We start from the raw sequence: 21,490 nt of genomic DNA on the forward strand, positions 1-21,490 counted from the left end.
TAGGTTTTCCGTGATTTCCCTAAATCGCTTCAGCCAAATGCCGGGATGGTTCCTTTGAAAGGGCGCGACCGACTTCCTCGTCATCCTTCCCTAATCCGAGCTTGTGCTCCTTCTTTAATGACCTCGATGTCAATGTAACGGTAAACACTAATCCCACTAGTTGCTGTACACCGTCAACAACTTTTCTGCTCATATCATCGAATACTTACATCAATATCAGATTTCGCTGCTAATTATGTTCAAATGTATGTGAATGCCTAAGATACCAGACTGGTGAGGTCATCGGTCCCTAGACTTACACATTACTTAAACTATTTTATGCTAAGAACAACACACACACACACACACACACACACAAACACACACGCACACACACACATCATGCCTGAGGCAGGACTCGAACCCCAGGCAGGAGGGGCCGCCGAATCCTTGCCATGGCGCCTCTAACCACGCCTACTTATTATGACGCAACCTGCACGCAAATTTTTCACCTGGGCACCTCTGATTGCCCCCTCAGGTTCGTGCCTCAAGTGACGGGTTGTGTCACTTGGGTCTTTTATCAAAACTGAACGTAACTGTCTTAGATAAAGGCGAGCTATTACGGAGGCGTTGTCAGTTATTATTATTGGGAGAACGGGAGCAAGAAGTGGTGGTTTCGTTTATGGTGGCTGCACTGCTGATAGCCATATTGATATGTGCTACAGAGATCCTTTCATTTTAATTTTATCCAAATGTATCCAAATTTTAAAGTTGCAGATGTGACTGTAGGGACAAATACGAACGTATATTGAAACAACACCTCTAGTCATAAATCATACTATGGTATGCTATTTATTTCAGGACTAGGTGTACCTAGGTAGTTACATTAATTTTCTTGCTTTTGAGCGAGATGACATTTCAGCATAGTTAGTTCCTGTTACACTTGGGAATCGCGCAAAATGAAAACGAATGAAACTGACAACAGCTGTGAAGACTCGTGAAAATAACCAAGCAAGCAGAGTAGATCATTCCTGGATTTTATGTTTTTGTTTAATGCTGAAATGCATAGAGCAGTATAATACACCCAAATACTACTGACTGAAGGCTTTGCTTCAATGTACTTTCAAAAATATTGTTATTTCTGCTGGAGTCTCTTAATAATAAGCAAATATTACGTAAAATCAAACAATGGAAAATTCAGAATGCAATTATGACAAGATTATGGAAAGGACGGAATGCTACTCGCCATATAGTGGAGGTGTTGTGTCGCAGACAAGCATAACAAAAAGACTGCCAAACAAGAAACCTCTCGGCCAAAAGGCGTTCTTCTGAATTAGACCACACACACACAAGCACATTCACGCAAACACTATTCGCACACACATGACCACTGTCTCTGACTGCAGTGTCTGGCCTCAGCGGTCAGAGACAGTGGTCATGTGTGTGCGACTTGTGTTTGCGTGAATGTGTCTACGTTGAAGAACCACTTTTGGCCGATAGCTTATTTGTTTATGAAACATTACGTAAAGTTTTTGTTTTTTATTGGACCTTTAATTTCGCCCCAGACATCATACGACTCCGTGGACCTGGACAAAATGATGATGACAAACATATGTGCGGGAGTTACGGATTTGAGAAACTACTGATGAACGTAGCTGGGATAAAATACAGGGAAGTTTTACAGAAACAAATGTCCTGTTATATGAGTCCAAGAACATGTAAGGAAAGCAGTGTTTAAGAAGGGGGTGACAGGCAGTTGTAGCTTATCCCCAACGTTATCTAGTCTGTATATTCTGCAGGCAGTAAAAAATTTTGGCGATGACATTGTAATCTGTGGGGGATAGCAAAGGACTTGGAAGAGGAGCTGAATGGAATGGAGAGCGTCATAAGAACGGGTTATATTATGAGCATCAATAAAAGTAAAAACAAGGGTAATGCATTTTAGTCGAATTACATCAGGCGGTGCTGAGGAATCAGATTAGGAAATGAGGCACTAAAAGTAGTAGATGACTTTTGCTATGTGGCCAGCAAACAACTGATGAGGGCCAAAGTAGAATGAACTGGCTGTAACAAGGACAGCACTTCTGAAAAAGACGAATCAGTTAACACTGAAAAAAAATTAATTTTAGGAAATCTTTACTGAAGGTATAAGTGGCCTTGTACGGAAGTGAAGCATACGATAAAGAGCACCTCTGAAAAAGATGAATTTGTTAACACTGACACTTAGGAAGTCTTTTCTGAAGGTATAAGTAGCCTTGTACGGAAGTGAAGCCTACGAATAAGAGCTCGGAAAGACGAGATTATAAACTTTTGAAATGTGGTCCTACAGAAGGATACTGAATATCAAATGGGTAGATCGTGTAACTGATGAGGTGGCACTGAATCGAATAGGAGAGAAAAGAAATTTACGGCACAACTAGACTAAAAGAAGCGATCGATTAATAGGACACATCCTGAGTCACCAAGGAATCATCAGTTTAGTACTGAAGTTAAGAGTGTGTGGTTGGGGGGGGGGGGGGTTAAGAGTTGTAGAGAGAGACCAAGAGACGAACACGGGAAACCGGTTCAAATGGATGTAGGTTGCAGAAATTATTCGGAGATGATTTACTTGGACAAGATATGGATGAAATGTATTCGTACTTACGAATATGAACCACCATTGACTTTATATTGGGATAACGACAATGAAAATTTGTGCCAGATCGGGACTCGAACCCACATTTCTCGCTTTATGCGAGCGGTCGCCTTAATCGCTACGGCTATCTGTGCACGAATCACGACACAGACCTAAACGTCCACATGTCATCGTCCGTGTATCACACAACCTGCACTTGCGAGTTACGCGTGTACCCATCCAGGAAGGACATTTTTACTGGAAGTAGGGGGCCTGGTATTGGCGAAAAAATACAAAATAGGATTGTCTATTTTATTAAGTAGTACGATGCAACGTTCCTTGGGTCTTGCATGCATAACACGGGTATTGCTGTTTCGTATTTATTCGCCAGTACGAGGCCCACGACTCTCCATAAATATGTCCTTCCTGGACGGGAATATACGCAACGTAAGAGTGCAGTTTATGACACATGGACGTCGAAATATGGAAGCTTGGGCCTGGCCGTGATTCGTGCACGGAGGAAATCTGGGTTTGAGACCCGGTCCGGAAAAAATTTTCATCATTCCAATATACAGACGATGATTGTCCTTATTTGCAATTGTGGGTACATTAACTGTATATATTGACGGCTGTAGTCGCTGCGGTGCCTATACAATTGGAAATGCAAGTTTGTCCGAAGGGACATTGTTTCGTACTCCTGCTCTGCTGTTGCATATTAGTTGGACGAAAGAGCCTAGCCTGGAGACCTGCAGCGAACAAGTCTTTGGAGTAAAGGGCACAACAACTGGTGGGGGCTCGAATTACACTACTCGCCATTAAAATTGCTACACCAAGAAGAAATGCAGATGATAAACGGGTATTCATTGGACAAATGTATTATACTAGAACTGACATGTGATTACATTTTCACGCAAGCTGGGTGCATAGACCCTGAGAAATCAGTACCCAGAACAACCACCTCTGGCCGTAATAACGGCCTTGATATACCTGCGCATTGAGTCAAACAGAGATTGAATGAGGTTTAAAGGTACAGCTGGCAATGCAGCTTCAGCACGATACCACAGTTCATCAAGAGTGGTGACTGGCGTATTGTGACGAGCCAGTTGCTCGGCCACCATTAACCAGACGTTTTCAATTGGTGAGAGATCTAGAGAATGGGCTGGCCAGGGAAGGAATCGAACATTTTCTGTATCGAGAAAGGCCCGTACAGGACCTGAAACATGCGGTCGTGCACTATCCTGCTGAAATGTAGGGTTTCCCAGGGATCGAATTAGGGGTGGAGCCACGGGTCGTAACACATCTGAAACGTAACGTCCACTGTTCAAAGTGCCGTCAATGCGAAAAAGAGGTGATCGAGACGTGTAACCAATAGCACCCCATACTATCACGCCGGATGATACGCCAGTATGGCGATGACGAATACACGATTCCAATGTGCGTTCACCGCAGTGTCGCCAAACACGGATGCGACCATCATGACGCTGTAAACAGAACCTGGATTCATCCGAAAAAATGACGTTTTGCCATTCGTGGAACCAGGTTCTTCGTTGAGTACACCATCGCAGGCGCTCCTGTCTGTGATGCAGCGTCAAGGGTAACCGAGCTGTTAGTCCATGCTGCTGTAAACGTCGTCGAACTGTTCGTGCAGATGGTTGTCGTCTTTGAAACGTCCCCATCTGTTGACTCAGGGATCGAGACGTGGCTGCACGATCCGTTAGTCATGTGGTTAAGATGCCTGTCATCTCGACTGCTAGTGATACGAGGCCGTTGGGATCCAGCACGGCGTTCCGTATTAGCCTCCTGAACCCACCAATTCAATATTCTGCTAACAGTCACTGGATCTCGACCAACGCAGCAATGTCGCGATAGGATAAACCGCAATGGCGATAAGCTACAATTCGACCTTTATCAAAGTCGGAAACGTGATGGTACGCATTTCTCCTCCTTATACGAGGCATCACAACAACGTTCCACCAGGTAACGCCGGTCAACTGCTGTTTGTGTATGAGAAATCGGTTGGAAACTTTCCTCGTGTCTGCACGTTGTAGGTGTCACCACCGGCGCCAACCGTGTGTGAATGCTCTGAAAAGCTAGTCATTTGCATATCACAGCATCTTCTTCCTGTCGGATAAATTTTGCGTCTGTAGCACGTCATCTTCGTGGTGTAGCAATTTTAATGGCCAGTAGCGTATATGCTGGAAAGTAAACTTGGATAGGTCTTACTAGCGCTGCAGCTGCTGGGAGGTTCTACACAGTAGCCTGACTGAGCCCAGAGAGGCGGCATCAGCAGGTGTAGCAGAGCACCCCCCCACCCCCCGCCCGGCACCTGCCAACGGCCTGTCGCGCAAGCAGCGCACGCACGCCGCGGCCTCACGCACTGCGCGTGTCGCCGTCCCTGCCGCCCACTTCTGGCGACGTGCGACCATGCGTGTCGCGAGCCACCACGCTGCCGGTTCTGCCTTCCCAGAACAGCTAGCGGGCAGCCACCGACACTTCTTATGCCGGTCTTGACTTTCGCTTCGCCGATGCGACTGCAACGCTATTCGCCATCAACGCAGGGTGGAAGCAAAGCGTCTGCTTCAACTGAAGTACGAGTGTCCGGCCGTGAACCGGGAGAGGGGGACAGAGGAGTTCTTTGCGCCGTGATACACAGACTACATGCCGGCAGTGACGATGCAGTTGGGGCGCAGTCGTGCGGAGCATGTCGCGTGCCGAACGCATCCGGTTCGAATCGTGGCGCGTGCAAGACGCATTCCACCTCAGGCATTTCTTACAGCATGCGAGCAAGGTAGCGCGGGAGGAGGTAAAAACCATCCACACGAAGAAGCGCCGAATAAGATTAGCTGATGGACGACATTATAAAACTGAGCAATAACTATTCCTTACAGTTTTGTGTAATATTTATGGACTGTAAAATTTTGAGATGCATCCAACAAAATCTATACTAACAGGTCTTGAGAGAGACGGAAAAGATTCTGCCTATTCTGTCATACTGAAGGATATACAGAGTATTTCAAAATTCCTATTACAGAAGTCTCGGGGTGGTAGAGGGGCTTTTGTAGGTAAGGTTTTATAAAGAAAACGTGTCCGGAATTTCACCGTTTCCATGTAAAGCCGCGCGGAGTGGCCGCGCGGTTTAGGACGCCATGTCACGGACTGCGCGGCCCCTCCCGCCGGAGGTTCGAGTCCTCCCTCGGGCATGCGTGTGTGTGTGTGAGTGTGTGTGTGTGCGTGTGTGTGTGTGTGTGTGTGTGTGTGTGTGTGTGTGTGCGCGTGTGTTGTTCTTAGCATAAGTTGTTGTTGTTGTTGTTGTTGTGGTCTACAGTCCTGAGACTGGTTTGATGCAGCTCTCTATGCTGCTCTATCCTGTGCAAGTTTCTTCATCTCCCAGTACTTACTGCAACCTACGTCCTTCTGAATCTGCTTAGTGTATTCATCTCTTAGTCTTCCTCTATGATTTTTACCTTCCACACTGTCCTCCAAGGCTAAATTTGTGATCCCTTGATGCCTCAGAGGATGTCCTACCAACCGGTCCCTTCTTCTTGTCAAGTTGTGCCACAAACTCCTCTTCTCCCCAATTCTATTCAATACGTCCTCATTAGTTATGTGATCTACCCATCTAATCTTCAGCATTCTTCTGTAGCACCACATTTTGAAAGCTTCTATTCTCTTCTTGTCCAAACTATTTATCGTCCACGTTTCACTTCCATACATGGCTATACTCCATACAAATACTTTCAGAAACGACTTCCTGACACTTAAATCTATACTCGATGTTAACAAATTTCTCTTCTTCAGAAACGCTTTCCTTGCCATTGCCAGTCTATATTTTATATCCTCTTTACTTCGACCATCATCAGTTATTTTGCTCCCCAAATAGCAAAACTCCTTTACTGCTTTAAGTGTCTCATTTCCTAATCTAATTGCCTCAGCATCACCCGACTTCATTCGACTACATTCCATTATCCTCGTTTTGCTTTTGTTGATGTTTATCTTATATCCCCCTTTCAAGACACTGTCCATTCCATTCAACTGCTGTTCCAAGTCCTTTGCTGTCGCTGACAGAATTACAATGTCATCGGCGAACCTCAAAGTTTTTATTTTTTCTCCATGGATTTTAATACCTACTCCGAATTTTTCTTTTGTTTCCTTTACTGCTTGCTCAATATACAGATTGAATAACATCGGGGAGAGGCTACAACCCTGTCTCACTCCCTTTCCAACCGCTGTTTCCCTTTCATGTCCCTCGACTCTTATAACTGCCGTCTGGTTTCTGTACAAATTGTAAATAGCCTTTCGCTCCCTGTATTTTACCCCTGCCACCTTTAGAATTTGAATGAGAGTATTCCAGTCATAAGTTAGTTTAAGTAATATGTAAGTCTAGGGCCGATGACCTCAGCAGTTTGGTCCCTTAGGAATTCACATATATTTGAACATATTTTCCATGTAAAATAAGTCTTAAGATCGGATCACTTTCATATCTCCCGCTTCATGGAACGCACACAGCTCTGACACGTGTGCTCTACAGCAGCCCATGGCATAGCCCATAGTTCGAGTACCTATCGTCGGGTGCTACTCTACGTGACGAAAGACGTCTTCTTCAAAGTCTACAGTGCGGTGCGTCCGTGGAGCACCACAGCCAACCCTCCAAGTGGTAAACGCACCAGTTTCTCGTAGCTGTTATTGCATTCGGACGAACGTTCTGAATGATGGTAGAACAAGGACTGACGTCGTCGACCTCTGCTCAGTTTAAGTGCGTACCGTGAAGAGAGAAGTTTGAAAGTGACCCAAACGGTGCATTTACGGATATGGGTTCCTCTTTCAAACTCCCTTTACGAAGTCCCTCTGCAACCACAGAAGTCAGTAATAGGAGAAAACCCCTCTGTACGTTGGACGATACAAGTTTCCATTAGACCTCGTCAGAACATCGTGAAATTAAGAATTTAAAGTCAGGGAAGGAGACTAATAAAATAAAACTCTGCTTCAGGTGCCAGTAACTACTTATGACAGGACCGAAAATTACTGACAACTGAAGCAGATTTTTATTCTATTAATGCGTTCCTGAGTTGTGGATTTTCGCGTGATCAAATATTTTGTCACGTTTAGCAGATTTCATGCCACCATATGTACTCTCCGTACAGGAGGTTTGATGATGCTTAAGCAAGGGAAAAGGAGGAAAAACCTTAATGGCACATAACTGAATTACCTTCGTGTGGCATACTGGACTCGCATTCGGGAGGACGACGGTTCAATCCCGCGTCTGGCCGTCCCGATTTAGGTTTTCCGTGATTTCCCTAAATCGCTCGAGGCAAATGCCGGGATGGTTCCTTTGCAAGGGCACGGCGGACTTCCATCCCTGTCCTTCCCTAATCCGATGAGACCGATGACCTCGCTGTCTGGTCTCCTCCTTGAACCCCCCCCCCCCCCCCCCCTAAACTTCGTGTGGCTGCTATCCCTGTACAGTGCACATAAAACGAATCGAAGAATTTAACAGAACAAGTTTGAAAGTAGGTCTGAACGTAATTTTTTTTTGAGTCATCAGTCTTCTGACTGGCACTTCTGAGTGGCACTTTCAACCTACGTCCTCACTTGTTTGCTGGATGTATTCCAATTTCTGCCTTCCTCTACAGTTTTTGCCCTCTAAAGCTCCCTCTAGTACCGTGGAAGTCATTCCCTGATGCCTTAACAGATGTCCTATCATCCTGTCCCTTCTCCTTGTCAGTGTTTCCACATATTTCTTTCTTCTTTGATTCTGTGCAGAATCTCCTCATTCCTTAATTTATCAATCCACCTAATTTTCAGTGTTCGTCTGCAGGGCGACAACTCAAATGATTCGATTCTCTTCTGTTAGGTATTCCCACAGTCCACGTTTCACTACAATAAAATGCTGAAATCCAAACGTATTTTCTCAGAAATTTCTTCTTCAAATTAAGGCCTATGTTTCATATCAGTAGACTTCTCTTTGCCAGGTATGACCTTTTAGCCAGTCTGCTGTTAATGTCCTCCCTGCTCCGTTCGTCATTTCGTTATTTTGCTGCGTAGATAGTAGAATTCCTTAACTTCATCTAGTTCGTGACCATCAATCCTGATGTTAAGTTTCTCGCATCTCTCTCGTCTGATACTTCTTATTTCTTTCGTCGTTCTTCGATTTACTCTCAATCCATATTCTGTACTCATTAGACTTTTCATTCCAGTCATCAGATCATGTAAGTCTTCTTCATTGTAACTCAGGACAGCAATGTTATCAGTGAATCGTATCATTGATATTCTTTCACCTAGAATTTCAGCCCCACTCCTGAACTTTTCTTTTATTTCCATAATAACTTCTTCGATACACAGATTGAACAGTAGGGGTGAAAGGCTGCACCCCTGACTTACAGCCTTTTCAATCCGAGCACTTCGTTCTTGGTCGTCCACTCATATTATTCCCTCTTGGCTCTTTTACATATTGTATATTACCCGTCTCTCCCTGTAGCATACCCCAATTTTTATTTCAGAATTTCGGTCATCTTGCACCAATCCAGGTCAACAAATCCTATGAACGTGTTTTGATTTTTCTTTAGTCTTACTCCCATTATCAACCGTAACATCAGAATTGCCTCTCTGGTGCCTTTACTTTCCTATAGCCAAAGTGATCTAATAATCCTCAATTTTCTTTTCCATTCTTCTGTGAAATATTCTTGTCAGCAACCTGGATGCATGAGCTGTTAAGCTGACTGTGCGAGAATTCTCGTCCTTGCCAGCTCTAGCAGTCCTCGGAATTGTGTGGATGATATTTTCTCTTATGTCAGATGGTGCGTCGTCAGTTTCATACATTCTACACACCAACGTGGATAATATTGTTGCCACTTCCCCCAATGATTTTAGAAATTATGATGGAATGTTATCTATCCATTCTGATTTATTTGATCTTAAGTCCTCCAAAGCTCTCTTAAAGTCTGATTCTAATACTGGTTGCCATGTCTCTTCTAAATCGACTCTTGTTTCTTCTCCTATAACGTCATGAAACATGTCCTCCCTCTCATAGAGGCCTTCAGTGTTCTGATCTCTCCTATGCATTTGACAATGGAATTCCCGTGCACTCTTAATGTTACTACCCTTGCTTTTAATTTCACCATAGATTGTTATGACTTTCCTATATGCTGAGTGAGTCCTTCTGACGGTCATTTCTTTTTAGATTTCTTTACATTTTTCATGCAGCTATTTCGTCTTAGTTTCCCTGCACTTCCTGTTTATTTCATTCCTCAGCGACTTGTATTTCTGCGTTTCTGAATTTCCCTGAATGTTTTTGTACTTCTTTCTTTCATCGATCAGCTGAAGTATTTCTTCTGTTACCCATGATTTCTTGGGAGTTGCCTTCTTTGTACTTATGGCTTTGTTTCCAACTTCTGTGACTGCACTTTTTAGAGATGTCCATTCCTCTTCAACTGTACTACCTACTGAGCTATTCCTAGCTGTTGTATCACGCTTATCTCGTCATTCCTTAGTACTTCTGCATCCCACTTCTTTGCATATTGATTCTTGCTGACTAACCTCTTAAACTTCAGCCTAATCTTCATCACTACTACATTGTGATCCAAGTCTATATCTGCTCCTGGGTACGTCTTATAGTCCAGTATCTGATTTCAGAATCTCTGTCTGATCATGAAGTAATCTAACTGAAATCTTCCCGTATCACTAGACATTTTTCAACTCCTCTCGCAGTTCTTCAACAGAGTACTCGCTATTACCAGCTTAAATTTTAACAAAAATTTGCTACAGGAAGTCGCCACAGTAAGAGCACAATTCAGTTATGCAGAATAAATCGGTCATATTTCTTAATCGTGTGTCGCTTGACCTGATTGTTGGAGGAATAAAGATAAGGAGTGAAACAAATAAATTCTTTTAAATACTCGATTTATTTTCCCTAAACTGGGAATATTTTCTCCGAAATGAATCTATGAATAGTTTCTTATTTAATGCTCTGCTAAGAGACAAATTTTCTTAGCAAAAATCCAACATAATCACTATCCGTAATTGAATGCACGTTCATGTGTCAAAAATTACATTAAATGATGGTTTGAGCGAAGATCACTAGGGATACATTTCTGTGTTAATAAGTGGCAGATAATTGAACAGAAGAGTGCTATGGAATCGCAATTGGCTTTCCAAACTTCGTGCAGCTCGAAAACCGCAAGTTAAAATTGGATCTAAGACCGAAACATGTAAAGACATTGAAAAAGCAACACAAAATTGCAAAATTTACCTCGCAAATTGCGAGCTGCTAAGAGTAAAAACAACGCTGTTTCTGAAACGGTGACACTTACTCTATCCATTCAGTGCAAATTGCCGTACTGCGACCAGGCTGTCTCTCTCTCTCTCTCTCTCTCTCCATGTGACCTCTCGGCCAAGCGTCCTGGCACCGACTCCACGGCTGATTAACATCCCTCTCTGCTCCCAGAAAACTATGGCTTGGAGGGGAGGATTTACAACTTTCACCATAGTGACGACCAAGAAATCCTCTCAACATTCTTAAACTTCTCCACTTTCACTTACTTTATGTCCATTAACTGTCCAGGGGTTGGTACACTCCATATGCGGTGTCTCCAACCAGAGGTTCAGATATCTACACTACAGGAACTGTGCTGGTGGCCATCATACGTGGTACTTACTGCAGTTAAGGAAAACGTGGAAGGGAGGACACAACTATGTAACTTTCTTTTCACAAAACCCGTTTCTTTAACAATATGTAAACTGTGCTTTACAGACAATCGAAGAATTTAACCATAAAATTTTCTTTAACAAAATTAACCAATTCACAAAATTCTTTAGACCTTAAACCTTAAGTTCATTAAGCTTTTAATCTTTGCAATAGAAATCTGAAGTGCACTATCGCAACACAGCAAACAATATGACAATGATTACAAGATGGCCGGACCTGCAGCCCACCCTTTATCGGGTGAAACAGCGGTGTTTAGTACCACGCTGGACACAGTCTGTCTCATTAAATGCCCTTCTCCAACACATGAAAACTAATAAACACCACTGATGACAAGAATGATTCAATTACTCAAAAGAGATGACTTAACTTTTAATTTGAAAGCTGTATGTCGAAAGGTTCGCTGTTAAGATACGCACCTGTGCTTAAAGGTTAAACAGATTAGCAAACAATATGACAATGGTAAGGCTTACTTGAAAGCAATCAACCTCTTAATTTCAATCGGCAACCAAGGTGCGACTGGATCCCAACCAATCTCTTCTGACAGTTTTATTTTGACTAAATACCTGGTGACAGTTAGCTGTTAATATTTTCAAAGTTAAACTGATTGTCAGTTATTAAGATCGCTCTGAATGAACGTCTTAAAACATTACTTGTGAACACTTATTACAAGAGAACTCACTCGGCGGAATCACAAGATCCAGCTAAAATACAACAATAATGACTCGGTCTTTCAAACACTAAAACGAACAGCTTAATACAACAGGTTGTTCAGATTATAGCTAATGACTGAGAAATGCAACTGCAATCAAATAATTGAACCGGTTAACAGCTAAATCTAACCACAAGTTCCCTCTTTTGTTTAACGGCAGCCTATGCAGTAGTACAACTGTTGCGGCTGTATTTACGACCAGGAGCTGATTCGGTAGAACGTTAATGATCGGGTACAAACCAGAAAGGAAAGGAAATATAACAGAGGGACAAATTTTCAAACGGCAGCTAGTGTCTTATTAGTACAATACTACGGCCTATATTTACGACCAAAGAGCCGAACGAGTAAAACTCTGAGGGCAGGAAACAAATCAGAAAATAATGAGGCCAGGGAGACAAAGAAGCGAATCACCACGAGGATTACAGAATGTTACTCCCCTTTATCAGCATGGATCCACGATGCGTCGCGGTGGTTACTGAGTGTTGTCGATGAAAGCCAGGTAGAAGAGGGCAGCCACGACACGAGCGGTCGGCCGACACTAATGTTCCCAACCGACCGATGGGATGTCGGCTTGCTGCTTGTAGTCTAGCTGATCCCGGTGAAGTACTCCGGTAACTTCGCTCTGCTCAGGCCCTCCTTGCGCAGCTCGTGGCTTCGGCCGCTCGGACCTCCTGACCACCTCCTGTTGCAACGCTACCGCCAATCCCCAAACTTCGTACGTCCCTCTCGGGCCAGTGAACCCCCTATATATATATCGGCAAGCAAAGATCTTCTAAGGACAAAACCCACAGGTACCAACTTTTTGTCATAGATATTGGCAATGGGTCGCGAAGCAACAGCCCAGCAGGAGAAAGAAAATTTGACGACAAATTTTGAGAGCAGCAAGGATAAAGTAAGTGGAGAAAAAAGTTATTTACAACTTCGCAGAAATGAGACTACAGTTTCAAGATTCGAAGGACATGAATGATGATGTAATACTATCGGAGACAGCAAAGGATTTGTAAAAGGATTTGTTAGAACGACTGAACAGAACAGCTAGTGTCTGATTAGGAGTTGAATGGAGTGGATAATATCTTGAAAAGAGGTTATAAGATAAACGTAGCGAAATTACGAGGGTTATTCGGAAAGTAAGGAACGATCGGTCACGAAACGGAAAATCCAACGAAAATCTGATGCAGCTTGGCACAGACGCGTTGGGCACTGTGACTAGTATGCCCATCGATCTTATCATTTCACTGTTTTCAGTTCTGAGCTCACAGTAAGAACGTTAAGATGGCTAGAAATTAGCGTCTCCCGCCAAGTATGAGGGCCTGGTGAAAGATTTCGCCTGAAGCTATGCAATCCACATAACATAACTGTCATGCGGTTCGTTCTACACGACAATTCCTGGTCGCACTCTGCAGGGGCAATGAAGATGCTCCTGCAGCGTTTGATCACCCCCAATACAGCCCGTAATTGGCTACCCCTGAGGTTCATCTCTGCTCAAATGAACCGCTGGCTGTGAAGACAATATTTTGACACAGGCAACCAGCTGCAGTCCAGAGTAGAAAATTGTCGAAAAGCACTGGCGGCTGTCTTCTATAGCGAGGGACTTGAAAAGTTGGTAAAACGCTAAGACAGATGTCTAAGTCTGAGCAGCGACTGTGTAGAGAAGTAGCTGGAGGGTGTTGTTAACCGTTGCAAATAAAACACTTTTGATTTTCACTGTGGTTTCCATCTCACGTCCTATCGTTCCTTACTTTCCGAACAGCCCTCGTAAAACAAGGGCCATAGAATGAAGTCGAATAAAATCAGGTGATGCTGAGGAAATTGAGACACTGAATGTATGAGACGTGTTTTGCTATATGGGAAGCAAAATATGTAATGATGGTTGAAATAGAGAGGACGTGGAATGCAGACTGGATGCAGCAAGGAAAGTATTTTTTGGAAAAGGGGGATTTGTGAACATCGAATACAAATTTATGTGTTAGGCAGTCTTTTCTGAAGGTATTTGCCTGGACTGTAGCCTTGTGTGAAAGTGAAAAACGTGATGAGCAGCGGCTCAGATGAGAAGAGACTAGGAACTTTTAAACTGTAGCGTTGTAGAACAATGCTGAAGATAAGACGAGTACATCGCATAACCAATGATAAGGTACCAAACCGAACTGCTGATAAATGAAGTTAACTTGGCTAAAAGAAGGGATCGAATGATAGAATGCGTTCTCAGGCAGCAATGAATTGTAAACTTGATATTGGAAGGGAGAGAGTGAACGTTTGTGTGTGTATGCATGAATATAGTAAGCATGTTCAAATGGATGAGGCTGCAACAGTTTGTCGGATATCAAGAGATTTGTGCAGGATAGACTAACATGAAGAGCTGCATCATAATATTTCGGACTGAAGACCACACCAACAGGTACATGAAGGAGAATGCAACAGAACAACGGGCTGCGTTTTCGGAGGCTGGGAATGCTGCGTCGACTTAGAAAGAACGGAACCATCTCCAAGCGTACAGTGTGGCGAGGAGTCTATCAAGAACGGCAGTACAAACCATCACCGCCGAGCCCGAAAAGGTTTCGCAGGAGAACACCTGGAATCGAGTCTTGATCAATGGCGTCGGTTTTTCTTTACGAACGAGTGCAGAATTGCTACGACTTCTTATGATCGTCTAACATTCTGCGTGGTGTCGGTTTGTTCTATATCGTGTCTCCCTACCACTTCCGCGCAACGACGCTCTGAGCGTGTTTTTTAGGGAATTGACTAGTTTGAACCTGGGACCTGTTGCTGGTAAGGAGACGCCAGACCACACATGACATGTAGAGTTCAGAAGAGTTCAGTGAGACTAGCGATGATATAACGAAATACCTAATGATTTCAGCGTCAGCTCCACTGCACTCCCTGTAAAAGAATCTTAATACTAACTAAATTTAGTGGAAGGGGTTCAAGGCTTTCCTATTTTTAGTTAGCTGGTAAAATAACGTCGAAAAAGCAGTTAAGTTTACCATTGGAAATTTTATTCTACTCACAAAACAATGTTTATAAATTGCACTATTACTAAAAGGACATGTTTTAATATAGGATGATAAAAACCAACTGCGTTCAACAAAAATGTGAACGAATATTCCCTGAATGGGTTTCCAAGTTCTACAATGGATTGAAGGATGACCTATGCCATATCACATCTATAATCTAGGTTTAAATTAAGTTTCACGAAAGAGAAAACTATCAAAATGGTCTACAGTGACCCTCAATTATCTTTAATTACTTATCTAACTTGTAAATTACAGTGGCTGATGTGGCTTCTCAATAATTATACAACAGAAAAATCATCGCGTTTCAGGTTTTAACTTACGTAGCAAATGTGAATACCATGAGCTTTAATTGACGATCGACACTAGTATTACGCAAAAAGGGGGTTTAACAGATGAGACTTCTGCAGTTCTGAGTGAAGCTTTATGCGCTGTTACGCGGCATCGCGTGCTTTCATTACCTTGTCGGTGTTCGTCAGGGGGCGGTGGTCAGCACAGTTCCTCTCACCTCGCCGTCTCGGAAGCAACTCTCTCCTAACTTCTCCTTACTACAATTTACCGAAGTTGGTTTTAAAAAAACTATCTGGCTGTGTTTTCATCTGACCAATCAGGGTCTCAATGTTAACCTTAAGCTCCGCCTACAAAAATTCTGTCTATCCAATGAGAAACGTTATACTTTTCGTGGTGGGGCAATGTTTTTAAAGTCTGCAACGTAACAGAGACGTGAAAAAGTGTCACGCTAAAACTTGCAGCTGGTGTGGTCCTGTTAGTGTTATCGTAAGATCTATACTGTTCTTCTGGAGCGCTCTATCTTTTAACACGGGCTGGGGGGTGGTCCTGACGTAACAGAGACGCGAAAAAGTCTCACGCTAAAACTTGCGGTTGGGGTGGCCCTTTTTGTGTTATCGTAAGATCTATACTGTTCTTCTGGAGAGCTCTAGCTTTTAACATGGGCTGGGGGATGGTCCTAGCGGTTAGCTGGCGAGGTGGGTGTCTGTCCCTTATCGTAGGGCCTTCTAACTTAACACGGTTCTGCTTTCGGCTTCTGTTCTCGTTTCTCCCCTTGGAACTGCGTCTGTCTCACGGTGGGAAGGTATGACATGCATTTGGGCATTCTTGTGTTAGTCTGTGGTATTCCATTTGCTCACTCGTTACTCGTATTACTTTGGTTAATTTAATGTCACGATTTATTCGGAGCTATGTGACATACTATTGGATTTGCTTATCATGTCAGGGTTTTCATGGAAGGTGTTGGATTTGCCTGATACCTTACAATCGTCGTAGAAAATTGTGGAAGTGGCGACATAATAAAACATGTGTCAACCATACAGGACCACGAGTTTAGCAGGGAGGTGGTAGTATCGGGACAAGATCCTCCAATGTATTTTCAGTGATGGTTTCGTCTCTCAAGAATATAACACACGAGCTCACTCTGCGCACCACATGAACATCTTCCTCAAGAAGGCGGGAGTCAACTGCATGGGAAGGCAATGCAGTACTCTCTAACATAAACCCGACTGAGTGCGCCTGGGAGCAGATGAAGCTTGCAGGACGTCGTCACAAGAACTCTCTTCACACTTTGGACGACCTACGGGAGACCACCGTCGAAGAATGGAACAGTAACGTTGTGAATAGCACACCAATTAAGATGTAAGCGTGTTACGAGATACAGCGAGAAGAAACACTGTAATGAAGAGAAACGAGCACACTTCGTACAACGCGATGGCAGTGTAGACACTTTTAGTTTTCCAAGACGACCGGTTTCAACAGTCTTAAGCTGCCGCCGTCTGCCATGTTACATTACATGAAGTCAAAGCAAGAAAGACTTGTAATGTAATATGGAAATTTTATAACAAGGCCGATAAGATGAGATGATGACAGCATAAGATTGTTGAAACCGGTAATTTTGGAATAATAAGTCTACGCTGCGATAGCGACGTACGAAGTGTGCTCATCTTCAGCCATCCGATCGCCCCCACAGGATAGCATGTATACCCTATCGTAATGAATGTTACTCTGGGCAGCAGATTCTGATTTCAAACATGTGTGAACATTTGCATATTTTTGTTAGTGCTTCAGTTTTTCTTGAGTGGGGTTTAAGATCATGTAAATCTTTGTAAATGACATCATCATCGCTTCTGACAGTTAAAAATTTTTATTAATGAAATGGATGGTTGAAATTTAGCTATTTTTGCAGTGGAACGTAGCGAAAACTTCAGGCTTTTAAGATTTCGCATCTGCTGCAGCACGAAATTTTCGCTGTGTCCACTTGAAATGGCTAGACTGTAACCGTGGAAATTACAAATAAAGAATTTTAACAGTTACAGGCAACGATGATTACTTTAAAAGTGTTTCCAGAATGAAAATTTCACTCTGCAGCGGAGTGTGCGCTGATTTTGAAACTTCCTGGCAGATTTAAACTGTGTCCCGGACCGAGATTCTAACTCCAGACCTTTGTCTTTCGCGGGCAAGTGCTCTACCAACTGAGCTACCCAAACACGACTCAGGACCCGTCCTCACAATTTTACTTCCGCCAGTACTTTTAAAATGTTGTTGTCTTGCTTTTATTTCAGCGTGAAGTTAATTTATCACGAGCTGTGGCATGTTGCAGCAACACATCAGAGTGAACCAGAAAGGTTCTTTTTTGTGTCTATTTATTCCAATTATGTACCAAAATATTTTACACCAGGTAATTAACTTCGGTCTATGACGAGCATTTTCAAACCCGGCTACTGTTTTCAGTCATATCGAGGTAACCAAGTAGTGCTGAGTCAAAATGCTTCTTCGAACAGTCTGAGTGTGGAACTTACATTTTTACATAAAACTACGATGCTTTTTTGCTTACTACTTTCTGACTGCATCACATTTACGTATGCTGGATGAATGCGATTGAAAAACTGTTTGTGTTCAAGTCTTTAAGATGATTGACACAGACTAGAATTAATGCCTAGAGTACAATATTGTCGACACCATCAGTTTCATTAGGTTCATTCTACCATTCTCTGCTCCCTGCTCTAAGCACACAAATGTTCGCAGATACGTAGGCGTGCAAGACTTTCGAACTGTTTGATATAGAGTAGCCAAAATAAAAACTGATGCGAGGGTTACATTCAATCGTAATGAGTCCATCAACATGCCTGAAGGCGGCGGAATGGTCGGTTATATAATTATCGCCCATTGGCCATATATCTGACCGTACAACGGAGAATTGCTCAACATCAAGGCAGAAACTGAAGAGTCACACTAAGAAGCTATTGCAGAACGAAAAACTAACAGAAAAAAAGGCTGAAAACGGCTCTCCGCTGCTCGTGGCACCCCCAGCTCCCGGCGGCTGAAGACAACAGCAAGAACACTGTACAGAGCAGCGTACGGCGGACGCTCAGACTGACCTTGGCTCCCATACAGCCCAAGAGACGCTCCGTGTTGGCCGACGTCCGCTACCGCGCAGCTGACACAACTACCAGGCAGGCAGGGTCGAGAGCAGCAGGCTCCAGATGGCGGGCTACGCCCCCGCAGATAGCGTGTACGTCGTAAACATACAGTGTCGCTCGAAGCCGCATGTGCCGGCGATATTTCGACACTAGGAGCAAGCAGTGACAGATTTGTTTTATAACGAGGCACGGACTGCGAGTTAACTGCTGCTTTACGACCTTATGTCCCCCCCCCCCCCCCCCCCACACACACACACATTTCTTCCAGCCTCCCATTCTTCCCTTACTGGAAGGACGCACAGTGGTGATCAACATTGTGGTCGTACCGAGTAGGTGTGGAGTGAAAATATGGAATGTTATAGGAAGTAAGCCATCAACATTTGTACAATATGTTTCACAATTACTATTATATTCATGGGTTGTAGAAGGGACTTTGTAGGAAAACTTTTCATAACCCATATAAGGAAACGTACCGTTTGAGTGTAAAATAAATTTGGAGACCGGATCACTTTCAAAGCTATCGCCCACAACGGAGACAACGATCTCTGACTTGTGCGCTCTACAGGGACTGCTGCATGTGGTGAGCCTGCTGTTCTTTGCACAAGGTGTGTATCTGCGACGCATGTTACCACTCTCAACGTCCACAAACCTGGTGTGTGCTGAATAAATTCTGGTGCTGCCAAAACTCGTGCAAGGCGATCTTCTTCTATCTCTATAGGCCCCACAAGGAAAACGTCGAGAGGAGTTAATGTTGGCGCCTGCGGTAGCCAAGGAGTTGGTCCACCTCGAGGAATCCATGTCTCACTTCATGTCTGGCAGAGATGTTAGCTGACGACATGTGTAAACGGCATAAGTGTGACATCATGCCGGAGCCACATTTGCTGACGGAGTGACGTGACAGATCTTTCAGGAGCAACAGTACATCTTACAGGAATGTCAGCTATCTGGTACCCTCTTTGCTGTTTGTGTGAGAACCGCCAAACGGGAGATTTTAAACTTCCTGGCAGATTAAAACTGTGCCAGACCGAGACTCGAACTCGGGACCTTTGATTTTCGCGGGCAAGTGCTCTACCTCCGAGCTACCCAAGCAGGACTCACGACCCGCCCTGACAGTTTCAATTCCGCCAGTACCTCGTCTCCTACCTTTCAAACTGAGCACTTGCCCGCGAAAGGCAAAGGTCCTGAGTTCGAGTCTCGGTCCGGCATACAGTTTCAATCTGCCAGGAAGTTTCATACCAGCGCACACTCCGCTGCAGAGTGAAAATTTCATTCATCTACATCTACATCTACGTCCATACTCCGCAAGCCACCTGACTGTGTGTGGCGGAGGGTACCTTCAGTACCTCTATCGGTTCTCCCTTCTATTCCAGTCTCGTATTGTTCGTGGAAAGAAGGACTGTCGGTATGCCTCTGTGTGGGCTCTAATCTCTCTGGTTTTATCCTCATGGTCTCTTCGCGAGATATACGTAGGAGGGAGCAATATACTGCTTGACTCTTCGGTGAAGGTATGTTCTCGAAACTTCAATAAAAGCCCGTACCGAGCTACTGAGCGTCTCTCCTGCAGAGTCTTCCACTGGAGTTTATCTATCATCTCCGTAACGCTTTCGCGATTACTAAATGATCCTGTAACGAAGCGCGCTGCTCTCCGTTGGATCTTCTCTATCTCTTCTATCAACCCTATCTGGTACGGATCCCACACTGCTGAGCAGTATTCAAGCAGTGGGCGAACAAGCGTACTGTAACCTACTTCCTTTGTTTTCGGATTGCATTTCCTTAGGATTCTTCCAATGAATCTCAGTCTGGCATCTGCTTTACCGACGATCAACATTATATGATCATTCCATTTTAAATCACTCCTAATGCGTACTCCCAGATAATTTATGGTATTAACTGCTTCCAGTTGCTGACCTGCTATTTTGTAGCTAAATGATAAAGGATCTATCTTTCTGTATATTCGCAGCACATTACACTTGTCTACATTGAGATTCAATTGCCATTCCCTGCACCATGCGTCAATTCGCTGCAGATCCTCCTGCATTTCAATACAATTTTCCATTGTTACAACCTCTCGGTACACCACAGCATCATCTGCAAAAAGCCTCAGTGAACTTCCGATGTCATCCACCAGGTCATTTATGTATATTGTGAATAGCAACGGTCCTATGACACTCCCCTGCGGCACACCTGAAATCACTCTTACTTCGGAAGACTTCTCTCCATTGAGAATAACATGCTGCGTCCTGTTATCTAGGAACTCCTCAATCCAATCACACAATTGGTCTGATAGTCCATATGCTCTTACTTTGTTCATTAAACGACTGTGGGGAACTGTATCGAACGCCTTGCGGAAGTCAAGAAACACGGCATCTACCTGTGAACCCGTGTCTATGGCCCTCTGAGTCTCGTGGACGAATAGCGCGAGCTGGGTTTCACATGACCGTCTTTTTCGAAACGCATGCTGATTCCTACAGAGTAGATTTCTAGTCTCCAGAAAAGTCATTATACTCGAACACAATACGTGTTCCAAAATTCTGCAACTGATCGACGTTAGAGATATAGGTCTATAGTTCTGCACATCTGTTTGACGTCCCTTCTTGAAAACGGGGATGACCTGTGCCCTTTTCCAATCCTTTGGAACGCTACGCTCTTCTAGAGACCTACGGTACACCGCTGCAAGAAGGGGGGCAAGTTCCTTCGCGTACTCTGTGTAAAATTGAACTGGTATCCCATCAGGTCCAGAGGCCTTTCCTCTTTTGAGCGATTTTAATTGTTTCTCTATCCCTCTGTCGTCTATTTCGATATCTACCATTTTGTCATCTGTGCGACAATCTAGAGAAGGAACTACAGTGCAAAGCTATTCGTCCTGCAAACTTATCCAAACTATACTCTTCCGAGTGTGTGTGTGTGTGTGTGTGTGTGTGTTTGAGGTTTACGGGCGCTAAACAGCGAGTCATCAGCGCCCATATACACTTCCGAACACTGGTTCCGTACCAAAACTTTATCTACTACGTCCCCTCCACAACCCGTAGAAGCCTGTGATAGTAATTG

The 21,490-nt window shown here is 43.8% G+C and overlaps 1 protein-coding gene across 6 annotated transcripts in view; it reads right to left on the bottom strand.

Moving 5' to 3' along the window:
- The window catches only part of LOC124775714 (sorbin and SH3 domain-containing protein 1), a 1,093,224-nt gene that overhangs the window by 906,259 nt on the left and 165,475 nt on the right, over positions 1-21,490 (bottom strand). Inside the window, exon 1 of one of the 6 annotated variants that reach the window (XM_047250566.1) lies at positions 18,401-18,447. The exons of the other annotated variants lie outside the window; for them this stretch is intronic. Within the exon in view, the coding sequence (XP_047106522.1) occupies positions 18,401-18,412 (12 nt within the window). The 5' untranslated portion in view covers positions 18,413-18,447. Of the gene's footprint in view, positions 1-18,400; positions 18,448-21,490 lie in introns of those variants that run through there. 6 annotated transcript variants of the gene reach the window in all.

This window comes from Schistocerca piceifrons, chromosome 1, assembly GCF_021461385.2.
Source record: "Schistocerca piceifrons isolate TAMUIC-IGC-003096 chromosome 1, iqSchPice1.1, whole genome shotgun sequence".
NCBI lineage: Eukaryota > Metazoa > Arthropoda > Insecta > Orthoptera > Acrididae > Schistocerca > Schistocerca piceifrons.